This window comes from Mus caroli, unplaced genomic scaffold, assembly GCF_978045245.1.
Source record: "Mus caroli unplaced genomic scaffold, Mus_caroli_1 scaffold_8, whole genome shotgun sequence".
NCBI lineage: Eukaryota > Metazoa > Chordata > Mammalia > Rodentia > Muridae > Mus > Mus caroli.
This window is the reverse complement of record NW_028227263.1, coordinates 108672727-108686270: the sequence shown is the minus strand read 5'-3', so window position 1 is coordinate 108686270 and position 13544 is coordinate 108672727. Positions and strand designations below refer to the sequence as shown.

General features: G+C 48.5%; 1 protein-coding gene across 1 annotated transcript; it reads right to left on the bottom strand.

Moving 5' to 3' along the window:
• Positions 1-200: 200 nt before the first annotated feature.
• On the bottom strand, positions 201-9764 carry Ccne1 (cyclin E1). The gene is made up of 12 exons (XM_021167944.3): positions 9564-9764; positions 9035-9080; positions 8844-8931; positions 8536-8604; positions 5253-5401; positions 4997-5132; positions 2714-2860; positions 1975-2070; positions 1651-1785; positions 1427-1538; positions 1173-1330; positions 201-812 (listed from the first exon to the last, which is right to left on the bottom strand). The coding sequence occupies exons 2-12, from the start codon at positions 9055-9057 to the stop codon at positions 690-692; spliced, it is 1236 nt and encodes a 411-aa protein (XP_021023603.1). The 5' UTR covers positions 9058-9080; positions 9564-9764; the 3' UTR covers positions 201-689.
• Positions 9765-13544: the final 3780 nt, after the last annotated feature.

The window sequence follows — 13544 nt, the reverse complement described above, 5'->3', positions numbered from 1 at the left end:
CTGGTCTACAGAGTGAGTTCCAGGACAGCCAGGGCTACACAGAGAAACCCTGTCTCGAAGAAAAAAAAAAAAAAGAATTAGGAAATCAAGAGAACTTGGTAGACCAACTCTAAAAGGCAACTCCTAGTTTCTGATACTAGACAGAGATAAGAACAGCTGCTTCAAAGATAGTATTATCTTTATTAAAAATTGATAGACGTAGCAGCACTTACAAAATAAGAGTTCATGAAGGCAGGACATGCTGTCGGCTGACAGTGGAGAAGGGCAGCCTAGGCCAGGCTGTGGGTTCTGCATCCCACACTTGCTCACAACCACTTGTCACAGCCTATCAACAGCAACCTACAACACCCGAGCAGAGGCCAGCAACCGCCATGGCGTGGCCTCCTTAACTTCAAGCTTGTGTCATCTGTGTGAAGAGTCCAGTGGGTCAAGTAGCACCCTCCTTAGCAGCTTCTGGAGCACTCAGTGGTGTTCTGGAGGTGGCTGGTGTACTTGACCCTATAGTTAAAACACCTAGCATTTAATACAAGCACTTCCATCCAAGGCATCCTGTAGACCCCTGCTGCTCCGGAAGAGATGCACCTCTCCAGAGCACAGCATCTGCAGGGGCTCCTGACCTCCAAGGCAGCACAGGCAGCTCCAGGCAGCTGCTTCCACACCACTGTCTCTGGAGGCGATGGCAGGTTTTGTCATTCTGTCTCCTGCTCACTGCTCTGCTTCTTACTGCTGGGTGGGGGTGTCAGGACCACACTCGGAGGAGGAGAAATCCTATTCTGTTCTGACAATATGGCTTTCTTTGCTTGGGCTTTGTCCTACATAAGAATAAGAGGGAAAGTTGTCAAAGTAAAACAAAGTGTCATTTTACTTGCTGTATGGTTTTTAATATGGAGGCAAGAGGGAGAAACAGCAAAAATGATAGTTAGGCTTGGTGGCAAACCTGTAACCCTACCACTTGGGAGCAGAGGTCAGACTTCTGAGTTCTAGGTCAGCCTGGGCTATATCTGGTAAGAACTGGTCTCAGTAAACAACCCCTCTCACCTAATGTCTATAGTATTCGCATACTGAGACACAGACTCTATGGACTAGAAACATTCTTAATGGAATTAGAACTGGCTTTCCTTAGGCAGCATTGGTTAAGTACTTGTCTGATGGGAGGGAGCAAGATTACTGACCAGCAAATCCAAGCTGTTGGTGTGGGTCTGGATGTTGTGGGAGTCTTCCATGGGGACTCCCCGGAAGTGCTTGAGCTTGGAACTTCCCATCTCCCGGATAACCATGGCGAACGGAACCATCCATTTGACACACTTCTCTATGTCACACCACTGATAACCTGCCAGTAAAGAAGTCAGAGGCTCAGTCCACAGCTGATAGCGGCTTGTACCTTGAAGACACCTTGTCTGTGAACTCCCAGGAAAGCCCAACATACCTGAGACCTTCTGCATCAACTCCAGTGAGGAGAAGTGATACAAAGCAGAAGCAGCGAGGACGCCATAAGGAAATTCTAAGCAGCCAACATCCAGGACGCACAGGTCTAGAAGCTAAGGAAGACAGGAGCACTAAGACAAGATGCCACATGAAGCTTCTAGAAGCCCCTGAGCTGTGGTGTGCCACACAAACACACAGTGGGCAAGCAGAAGAAGGTCCACATACCTCTGCGATCTGCACAAAGACCTGCTGTGGGTACTGAGGCATCAGTACCTCACCCGTGTCGTTGACATAGGCCACTTGGACATACACATTCAGCCAGGACACAATGGTCAGAGGGCTTAGACGCCACTTAAGGGCCTAAAGGAAAGAAGTGACAGTTGTGAAAAGCTCAGCCGTAGTCCCTGCCACATGGCTAACTGGATAAGACCCACTGTGGTGGTGGGCACACCACACCTTGCACGGGAAAGACAGTCTCTTTCTCTGTCTCCCTCTCTCTCTCTCTCTCTCTCACCCCCCCCCCCCCACAGATATTAATGTGTAACCTGCCTTCATCATCATCAATTCCATGGTAAGAATTTCATCCCCGGAGCAAGCGCCGTCTGTAACATAAGCAAACTGGTGTAGCTTTGGAGGGTAGATTTCCTAAAAGGGAACAGAAGGAAGATGCTATTAGAAGAAACCGTTCCTGGCAGTTTCAGATTAGGACATGCATCCAAAATGGCTCTAGTATGCTGACGTGGAAAGAGGATACACTCAATGGCTCAACACTGGTTCACTTCAGCAACTGAAAGCATGCTAGTTATAAGAAGTAAAGCTAGCTGGCTATGGTGGCCTTTAATGTCACAACTCCAGAGGCTGCTGGATCCAAGCAAGCTTCAGAGATTCTGTCTCAAAAAGACTCATGGATAAACTGCTTAGACTTCTTCATTCACCCTATGTCTATAAAGAACCCCACAACAACCCTTTTTATATTATTTTGAGGGCATGCAGGCCTCAAACTGCCCATTCTACCTTAGCTGTCTAAGTGTTAGGATCTCAGGTGGGAACCACTATGCCACAATTTCAATCTCTTCAGTCCCAAGGTCAATTATGGTTAAAGTGGCTACTAAACTAAATGATCTATGGCCTTGTTCCTTACCCGCCTCCACCTGACACTGTCTACCTTAACTTTAGAAGCGTCAGAGTTAAGAGAATTCAAGGTGCATATAACAGTTGTTCATAGGGGCAGAATTTAAGAAATAATGCTTATCACACAAAGAATGTTAGGGAGGTTTGTTTTGTTTACCTCAAGTTTTGAAGCAATAAATAAGGCTGAAATCCCAATAAGCTGTAAAAGTGTTTTTATGATATTCTGTTGTGATGCCATGTAACGATCAAAGAAGTCCTGTGCCAAGTAGAACGTCTCTCTGTGGAGCTTATAGACTTCGCACACCTGGGAAAAGGGTTCCATGTTAGAACAGGCTCCTGAGGGGCAGCACAAGTGAACTTGCCTGACTTTTGTCACCCTGCTCCTCCTAAGCACAGCCCAGTGAGACCCTGGAACTGAGCGCACTATGACTTACACAAACAGCAAGAGCAAATCAGACAGGCTAAGTCTGACCAAAGTAGCACTTAGAGACCACTCCACAAAGTCTACACAGTTCTAAGAATGCAACCTCCTTCACAGGTTTCACTGTGACTCAGAAAAAGAACTGGTATAGTCTTCACTGTTGAACAATACCAGTTACATTTTTTTTTGAGATAGGGTCTCACTATGTAGCCCTGGCGAGAAATGGAACTTGTTCTGTAGCCTAGGCTGGCCTTGACCTCAGAGCTCCACCTGCCTCTGCCTCCTTGAGTGCTGGGATTAAGGGTGTCCCACCACCACTGTCAGCAGCTCTTCTTTCTTTCTGCAGTAGTGAGGATGTAGTCAACAGGCTGTGCCATAACACCTGGCTTATACAGTATGTCTAATCTGCATCCAAAGCACTTCCTGAAGATGCTAGAGACAAGCAAGCAGACTGGAGCTGGACAAACAGCTCAGTGGGCACGTGCTGGTCATCTAGGACCTGAGTTCGGTTCCCAGCACACACAGATGGGCTCACAGCTGCCTGTAACTCTAGATGGCATCCTCTTGGGACCTCTGTGAGTATATAAACACAGTGGCACACAGAGATACATATAAATCTTTTTTTTTAAAAAAAAGCAAAGAGAAACCCACTTGTGGTGGTATATATTTATAACCCCACTACTTGGGAGGAGGAGGTAGAAGTTTAATATTACCTCTATCTACATAGCAAGTTCAAGGTCAGCCTGGGCTACACGAGAGCCTATCTAAAATAAAACTGAGACTCAAATTTAAGCAATTTGTCTGAGCCAGGCCCCTGAAGCGACAAGTCAGCAGAGAATGCAGAGAATGATTCTAGGTTCGGTTCCAACAGGCTGCATATCATATAAAGTAGGGATACTGCCTTTCCAAAGGGTAGGCATCCCTACATGATTTGAGTTACTCACCCCCCCCCACCACCCTTTTCTGGAGGTAAACCTGCCAACATGATTCTTCCACTTCTCAGTAGAAAATGCCATTTCTTCCTCACTATAAGTACCCCAGAAGTTCCCTTGAATCCAAGCACTACAAGTCACTCACAGTTTACCGCCAGCAAGAGGTGCACCACTAATCAAATTCACTTTCTTTTGGTACTACTGAGGATTAAGCCTAGGGTGTCATGCGAGCTAGACCGTCAGACTAATCACAGCTAGGCCCAGCCGTGACGTTTCATTAAAAAAAAGCTTAGTGATTAGCTAGTTAGTCTGTCATACTTTTAAAAATCTGCAATGTGGAGGGTTCTTTTATTGTTTGAGCTGTCTGGAATGGAGCCACAGGCCTAGACTATGCAGGCAGACTACTCCAGCCTCATGTGCTTGCTCATTGATTAACCACTGCACAGAACTAGGGAAGGGGATTCCCAATGTGATTAGAACAAAACAGTCTACTAAGAAATCCTTCTGGGGGGGGGGGGGGGAGAATGGATCCTGGGAATCCAAATAAGCACATTTGAGATCTGACTGCTGCATATAACCTGTTCATATATGTCTATAACTAATGACAGTGACCGCTGCACAGCTAGTATGTGCATTCCAGTAGACAGCTTTTCTTTAAAAAGATTTATTATTATATGTAAGTACACTGTAGTTGTCTTCAGACACACCAGAAGATGGCATCAGATCTCATTATGGATGGTTGTGAGCCACCATGTGGTTGCTGGCATTTGAACTCAGGACCTCTGGAAGAGCAGTCAGTGCTCTTAACTGCTGAGCCATCTCTCCAGCCCTCCAATACAATTACAATAACAATTTAGCATATATAAATATATGTAGACATTAATTTGTAATTAATAACTTATTAGAAAAACACAAACTTTGTAACTGTTCACACTTAGGAAAAACAATGAAATGCCAACTTTAATATGTCTAAGGGACAAGATTATTTCCGAAACTTCAACAGTTTATAGAGAGCACACAGAGATTGCAGCAGCACAGAGAAAGGTAGCAGTGGCGATGCCGCAGCAGCCGGAACCTCCACGCTCACCTCCATTAGCCAATCCAGAAGAACTGCTCTCATCCTCGCCTGCAGGAGAGGATGGCGCTGCAGGAAGTGCTCATCTCTCAGGTAAGTCTTTTCTTTGTTTAACATGATCCTCCAGACCTCCTCTCTATTGCCCCAACTGTAAAAAGAAAAAACAAGAAACATGAACACCTCAGATAGATGTCAGTCTGCACCCACAGTAATGTAGACCAGAAAGACCAATGACACTCAGAAGCCATGGGTCAAAGTCAACACCTACTTCAAGACGGGAAGTGGGGAGGCTCTGGGTGGTCTGATTTTCCGAGGCTGAAATGCAGTCCTGGGGTATTCAAGCTCATTGTCCTCTTCTTTGTTAGGGGTGGGGATGAAAGAGCAGGGGTCCACGCATGCTGAATTATCATCCCAGGGCTGCCAATAGAACACATGCCAATTGTTTGGAGGCAAACCAGCAACTTGTCCATTCATGGACTGGTAGATTACTGGGCTTGATATGCTGGCCTTGGTTAAAATGGAGGCAAGTGTGAAGAAACAAAAGCCAAAGGCATGCCTCAAAGATTCCATGTCACTTCTGTAACTAACTTCAGAAACAGGGACATTAACTGAAATACTCAGGTGGCCAACTGGACACCAAAAGTAACTTATGGGGCTGGAAAGATGGCTCAGCAGTTAAGAGCACTAACTGCTTGCTCTGAGTCCTGAGTTCAATTCCCAGCAACCACATGGTGGCTCACAACCATCAGTAATAGGATCTGATGCCCTCTTCTGGTGTATCTGAAGACAGCTACAGTGCACTCATGTGAATAAAATAAATAAATAAATCTTAAAAAAAAAAAAAGTAACTTACATTACAAAAGAGTGGTCATATAAATGGAACAGGTACATTTGGTTTCCTCTAACTCAAAGCAAGATAGATCGCTACCTCATTAGCACTAAGTTAAGTTGTGATCACAGATCAAACTAATGAGTCCAAAGGGTGATTTCATATCCTATTCAATAGCCCATGTTACTCTAGTAGAAGTCATCAGAAGATTCAACACCCTCTCTAGCTTCCGAAAGCACCAGGTACAAACATGCGACAGACATACAGATTGGCAAAACATTCACTTAAAAATAAATTAGCTGGGTAGTGGTGGCGCACAACTTTAATCTCACTTAGCACTTGGGAGGCAGAGGTAGGCGGATTTCTGAGTTCAAGTCTTGCTTATGCAGTTCAATGGTTTCTAACTCATGATCCTCCTGCCTCACCTCATAACTGTACCCAGCACCAACAGCTATCTTATTTTAAGCAGAGGCCATTAATGATGAGAAAAACAAAACAGGTATGCCTGGGGATGTTTTCCTGAATTGAACCCCCTGTGCTTGCAGCACCCAGACCATTTTCACAGGAACCCCTGATTTCCAACCAGTGCTGCAGAAAGCTTCTCTCTGCTCAATGTAGAAAGAATTGAGCATGCAAATTATTCACAACAGCGCCTGCCAGCTGTGCGAGAAAGGCAGCTTCCTTTCAGCTTTGGCTTTGTATGTTTGGTATAGCATCACTGGCCCTGACTCAAAAGGTTCACAATTACCACCATACTTCAATCAAGAACAAGTTCTTTTGAAGGTACAAGCTAGGTGTCACCCTCCACAGCCAGGTGGCTGGCACATCTGGGAGCAGGCCTTTGGAGATAAATTTAGTAGTTTCCAACCTGCAGTTCATAGACAAATTAAGTGTGCCTTCAACAGACAAAAGGGCTTCAAAGTTGGCTTTTTAAGAAGCCGGTGGATAAGGCAGGATAATTAAGTCTGTTTTTGAGTGTATATGAAGTTTTAGACAGTGCCAGATCAGCCTGACTTTGAGCTCAACTGCAACTGTGGCTTACCATCTTTTATCCTTAAACCTTACATAGTTCTTCCTTATGCAAAACAAGTAGAAAAATGGCTGACTAGCATTCTGAAAATAGCTATGCATTGATGGATATGATGGCTCCTGCGTTTAATCTCAGCACTCAGAAGTGCTCAGGCAATCTTTGTGAGTTTGAGGCCAGCCAGGTACATGGTGAGCTCCAGGTCACCCAAGGCTACAGTGGGAGCCATCTCAAAAGCAAAAAACCAAATACAATAAAACTAAAAGGTTTGTGAAGAAGGCTAACAGGAAAATGGACATGCAGTCATTCAGAGCAACTGAAGTGGTGGTATCGTGCTTGCTTCTAATCCCAGCACTCTGGAGGCTGAGGAAAGGGATCACTGAGTTCAAGGTCAGCCCGAGTTAACATTTAGGGACCCTTTTTCAAAAACAAAAATAGCAGCTGAAGATAAGAATCAAAAATCTTTGTGGGCTTTCAGTATCATTGAATTTAATATGAGGACTCTCACTGGCTCAAAGTTGAGACACTGGGCTGAACTCAATTCAATAATTACACCTACAACAACTTGCTGAAGAAAATGGGAGGAAAAAAAGAATATGGGATGCATTTTTCTTCTGTAGGGGCTACTTTTTTTTTTTAAACAGGAAAAAACCCGACCCCCCCCCCTTTTTTAAAAACAACAACAACAACAAAATGTCTACTGGGGTCCTGCCTAGAATTGCACCTTGCTGCAGCCCTAGCTGGCAGAACATCATTGCTCAGAAGACATTCCTCATAACCAGCTGTCTCTCCCTGCTCTACAGTCACCACTAGCCTTTGGGAGAAGAGAGATGAGGCCAACAGAATACTGTTCTTGCTCAGCTTTATCTTTGATGAAGGTCGAAGGTGTCACCAGCCACTTTGGAGATAGGCCGCTCCCCCACTGGAGCCATAACTATAGTCCCCAGCCATTGCTGGAGGCAAAGAGATAATAGAAGCTCTCTCTGCAAGGATCTTCTCATATTATGATACCATGCTGCATTAGAAAGATCTGGCAAGCACTACATAGGGCACTACATAGGAGGGAAAGAAGAAATGGAGCAGCCAATGAAATACTGGTTGAGACACACGTCATTACAGATCCTTGCTGAGGCCACGTAAGGACCAGACAGCAGTGATCAATGTAGTGAGCTGATGGTGGAACTTTCTGGGTTGCATAGGAGAAAAGTTTAGTTTTTGCTACAGGGTGTCTCACTATATGGTCTGGGCTGGCGTGGAACTCAGAGGGCCTGCCCTTACTTCTCTACTGCTGGGATTAGGAAAAGTCACAAGAATGGACAAGGGAGAAAGAGTTGGGAGTCCTATCCTCCAACTACCCCCCAACTAGCCTTAGGCAGTAAGACTGCAGGCCCGGCTCTGCTCTGGGTTTGCAAAGGACTCTGGGTTACCTTCTAATAAGACTCAGTTTCCCCCTGGGCTTAGAAAGGACCAAATTATACACTCACTCTTGTTCCTCCAGGTATCAGTACCTGTAACCTTAAAGGTGCCATTCAGGAAACACAAACCCCTCCCACAACCCCAGGCCCAACAGAGACCAGGCCACATTGACAAACTTCAGAGGTTCAGCCATGTGGCCTGTGGCTCTGGTTTGGGAAAGTTGGAAGAAAGAAAGCCTGGAACTGGGGAGGCAGAACACCCTGTAGGCAGCAGACCTACCTGACTGCTATCCTCACTTTTCACAGTCTTGTCAATCTTGGCAATTTCTTCATCTGGGTCTTGCAAAAACTGAAAAACAACAAAAAAAATCCCGGTCCACCATGGGTCCACATGGTGCGACCCAAAGACAAAAAACACAAGAGAAAAAGGGGGAAATGTTTGTTAGGTCCTGAACGACATTCAACTAAAGCAAACGTCCCCCTCAACTAATTCTTTTCAGTAGTAGGTGAGAAGAACCAAATTTGGTACCCAGGTAAGATGGAAGTGGGGGTGCTGTCCCCTTCCCAACCTGTATCCTTTGTACTCACCACGGCCACATTTGCCTTCCTTTTTCTGGAGCGGACTGAAAGGTCGGAGCCACCTTCTTCTTTCATGTTGCTGTGGTCCGTCGAGTCTCTGCAAGGGCATGGTGTCATGGGGTGCTGCTCCCCAAAAACTCAGGCCGCCCCTCCCCCACCGCTACTCACCCTTACCCTCCCGCAGCAGGGAGGCCACTCACCTCTCCTTCCTCTCCCTTGGCATGGCTCAGGACTTGGAACTCAGACCTGGGAGGACAACAAGCAGGCATCGTGGTGAGCACGGCCCGCAGAGGGGACCTGAGTCCTCCAGTTCGTCCCGGGCACCCCTCCCCCCTCCCGCGCGGGCGGCGACGGCGGGAGCCTCCTGGGCCCGGAGGCTGGCCGGGAAAATGGCCGATGGGCCCGGGTGGCTTGTCACCCGCAGGCGCCGCCGGCAGCCTGCGACCCTGGGTCCGAACCTGAGGTTGGGGATGGAGGCCCAGCCGCCCTTCAAGAGGACCCCCCGCTCCATCACCGTCCTCGGGGCCGGGGCTGCCTCAGTGTCCCTTTCTACACCTACTCCTGTCTCGTCTCTCATAGCCACCCCGGCCGGGGCACCCCGAGCTGATACCTCAGGGGACTGGGTGACCCGGCCTCGCCCCACCCCCACCCGGGCCCGGTCCGGTCTGGTCGGACCCGGTCCGGACGCCTGGGAGTCGTGGGAGTCCCGGGAGTCCAGGCAGCCCGTACCCGAAGCTGTGTCCGCCGCAGGCAGGCGCGCTCGAGCGGGCAGGAGGCCGACGGCGAGCGGGAAGCAGGAGGCGGGAGGCGGCGGCCGAGCGCGCGGCGCTGGCGGGATCCGCGCCTGCCCCCTACACCGCGCTGGCTGTCGAGCCGGCTGCTCCTGCGCCCGGCTTCGAGCGGGACATTTAAAAATCCCAGCGCGCGGCACCGGCCCCGTCCCGCCCTCACGCCCCGCCCCGAGGGCTGCGAGCCCCTCAGCGGCCGCCGCAGGCCCGGGGCCCGCCCCGTCGCCGCGCGGACCAGCGAGGAGCTCTGGTGGGGGCGTGGCTTCTCGGGGGGCGTGTTCTTTTACGGGCGTGGCCTGCACTAAAGGGGTGGGGCTAGATGTCAGGGCCTGCGCGCCGGGGGCGGGGTGCGGACGTGGTAGGCGGGGCCTGCGCGGGGCGGGACGCGGGAGAGTCGTCTGGCGCGCGCGGCTGCGGGGCGGGCTCGCTGACGCGGGAGAATCTTGGCGCGAGCGCCTGAAGGATTCCGAGCGTGCGGGGCCGCGAGGAGAGGCATGGGCCGCCCAAGTGGAATGTCAGCAGGGCAGATCGCAATGATCGGCGGCCGGGCTTGACTGGAGTGATGCACGGGAGGGCCTGGAGTTAAGAACCCGTCATCCGCCGGTCTCCCGCGCGCGCGCACTGTCCCTCCTGGCTCGTCCTCCCCGCCCCTGAGACACAGAGTTCCGGGCCAAGTCCGGCGCGTGGGTGTCCCCAAGGTCACAACAGCTTGTGGCTCCTGGGACGGGAACCAGCATTCAGGCTGCTGCTGTTAGGTCTCCTGTGGACCAGCAGCAGGTCCTTTAACCTGTCAGTGTTTCTGGTCCATTCATTCACCCATTCATTCATTCATTCATTTATTAGGCTACCCAAGCACATTTGTGTGCCTCTAGCACACATGGGCCCAACCCGTTTGCAGAAAGCCTCTCTGACCCTTAGGTCCCCATGAGGTGAGGCAGTCTCTAGCCTATAATTTTACTCCAATTGTTTTCATCAACCTCAGAGTATGCACATGCCTCACAAACGTGAAGTGACCCTCACCCACCCCAGACCTGACCTTCAGCCCTCCGCCCGAGCTGCTGGATCCAGCATCCGGTGCCCTTTCGCACCCCAGAGTCTCAGAGCTTGCTTTACTCTCTTCTGACCCATTCCAGCTGTTTGTGCTTCCGGAAAACTTGAAGGTCTTTGGTAACCACTTCCTCTCCTGCGTGTGTTAAGCTATGGCAAAGCACTTGTTTCTTTGAATCTCTTGTTCACTCTGTTTTCTTATCCCGTTGCCCCTTCTGTATCTTGGACCAAAAGGGTTACTTCCCTTATGTTAGTAAATGATATAAAAAGAAAGGAAGAAAGAAAGAAAGAAAGAAAGAAAGAAAGAAAGAAAGAAAGAAACCCACGCTGACCCAGGTCTGTGGAACATACAGGCTACTGAGACGGATGCCTTGAACACAATGAAAGAAAGACCTGTACTCAAGTTGTAGAAGTGTGAAAGGCGGGCTCTAAATACCTCTGGGGCCCTTCCTCAGGGTAAGCCTGTCTCCCCTCCCAGTGACTCTCTTCTGGAAGTCAGAGCGGAGTGTGCCCTTCCCATAGGTCTTGACTAGCATAATGGTGATGTCTCAGGCTACTGAGATTTTGTTGAGGATGTCGTAAGCAGGCTGAGCCCCAGACCCCATATTCTCCAAACCCGGTTGGTTTCAACAGCAGACGATAAACTTAAGGTGAAACTTTGGGTTCAGCCCTTTAAAGTTAAAGCCCAGCCCTAAGAATTTAACAATAAAGCTATCATGCTGGTTCCAGGGTGACCCTAGTTCGCAGACCACAGCTAGCTACTGCCTACACTTGCTGTAAGAATTAAGGGAAACAGGTGGCTCAGTACCAGGCCTGGTACACAGTAAATGCTCAATAAATGAACTAGTGCTGCAGTGATAGAGCTTTCCTTGTGGACCCATCAGCAGCAGCCGAGAATGAGAGTTTCAGGCACTGTACGTCCTAACAATAAAACAGATGAATTAAAGACCACACAACAAAAGTCACAAGTCACTTGCCTTTACAGCAGCACACAAGAATCCCACACTCAAGAATGCAAAACACAGGTTGGGTGTGGTAGCACCCACCCACCTTTAATCCCAACACTCCCACTCCAACTCAGGAGGCAGAAGCAAGTGGGTCTCTGTGAGTTCAAGGCTAGTCTGGTCTACAGAGTGAATTCCAGGCCAGGTGTTGGTTGCACACGCCTTTAACCACAGAGCGAGTTCCAGGTCAGCTAAGGACACATAGAGAAACCCTGCCTTGAAAAATAAATAAATAATTTGAGTTTAGACCTACAGGGTGGAGCATGACTTTAATCCCAGCACTGGGGTGACAGAGGCAGATAGATCTCTGGGCGTTTGAAGCCATCCTGATCTACATAGTGAGCCTATCCTCAGATATATATATATATATTCTGGCTTAAAACAAACATTATACAGGAAAAAGGGTCAAGGAAAGATTGTGGTATAGGTCATGTGGTTATAGGCACAGGCCCTGGGCTCCATCCTTAGTGCCCCACAGAGGAGGAAAGCGTGAGTAATCATGGTTATGAGTAATCAAAGCAGGAGCTGCTTCTGCAGGGAAGAAGAAGAAGCAGGAAGAGCCGAGGGAAAGTTCTGGCTTCTCCACATGCTTTTACATCCTGACCTGAACAAACAAACAACAACAACAAAAAAACGAACTAAAACAAATTTGTTTTATTCCTGTAGCCCATCGCATTCTACAGATTGGACCACGCTGCCTTAGAGTGCTCTGGTCACTCAAATGAGCTCACAGTGGGACGCTGGCTGCTCTTATTAAGATTTTATTTTTATTTATGTGTGTGTGTGTACGCATAATTCTGCATATGTGAAGGTGTCCATGGAAACCAGAAGAAGGAGTCTGAGCCCCTTGAGCTTGAGTTACAGATGGTTGTTAGCTGCTCAACTTGGGTCTTAACCAAACCCTCTCTCTAGTCCCTGCAAGGCCCATTTGTTGAACAGCTCGTGTAGACTACCATACTGAACGGTGGGTATGTGTTTGCCTTGTGTAGTCAAGCAGTAAGTCCAACCATACAGGGAGCTGAGTCTGCCACATCAGACTCGGTCAGTGGTACTCACAGACCATCGCTGAGGTTTTTTTTTTTTTTTTTTTTTTCAAGACAGGGTTTCTCTGTGTAGCCCTGGCTGTCCTGGAACTCACTCTGTAGACCAGGCTGGCCTCGAACTCAGAAATCCGCCTGCCTCTGCCTCCCAAGTGCTGGGATTAAAGGCGTTTGCCACCTCTGCCCAGCCATCGCTGAGTTTTTATATACAAATACAAGTACTGTGAGCCACTACATGGCCACTGGGAATCAAACCAGCAGCTAGTACTCTGAACCTCTGAGGCATCTCTCTAATCCCAGCAATCCTTTTTTTTTTTAAAAGACCAAAACCAAGAAAAGTCAGATTTTAAATTTATCTCATTTAAGAAGAGAGGCAGTCAGCCATGTGGATTGATGGTTGTTGTTTAGAATAGTAAGGACTGAGCTGAGAAAATTCTGGGGGCCATGACTTCAAGTGGAGATGAATGCTGGGAGGGCTTCGTGGGGGAAGAAACATTTAATGGTTGCCCAAGGCTAGGGAAAGCTCTGCAGTGCAGTGTGAAGCCTTTGGAACTCACTGGTGGCCCCTTGTCTGGAATAGTTGGCTTTGAGGTATACAAGTTCGTTTTTCTTTTGTCCCTACATGGGCTCCAGAGCACTTAAGAGCTAATACAGCCTTGGGGGAAGACTATAGAAAGAACCCTCACACATTGCCTTAGAGACATGACGCAGCTGCTATGTAGCGTAGGTAGCACCTCTCTCCTGTCATTGGTCTTTTGGATAGTTGATAGCCTCCCTCTGCTCCATGGCTATCTGCAAAATGGGTGTAATTCTAACTTTCCAGGCTCCTAG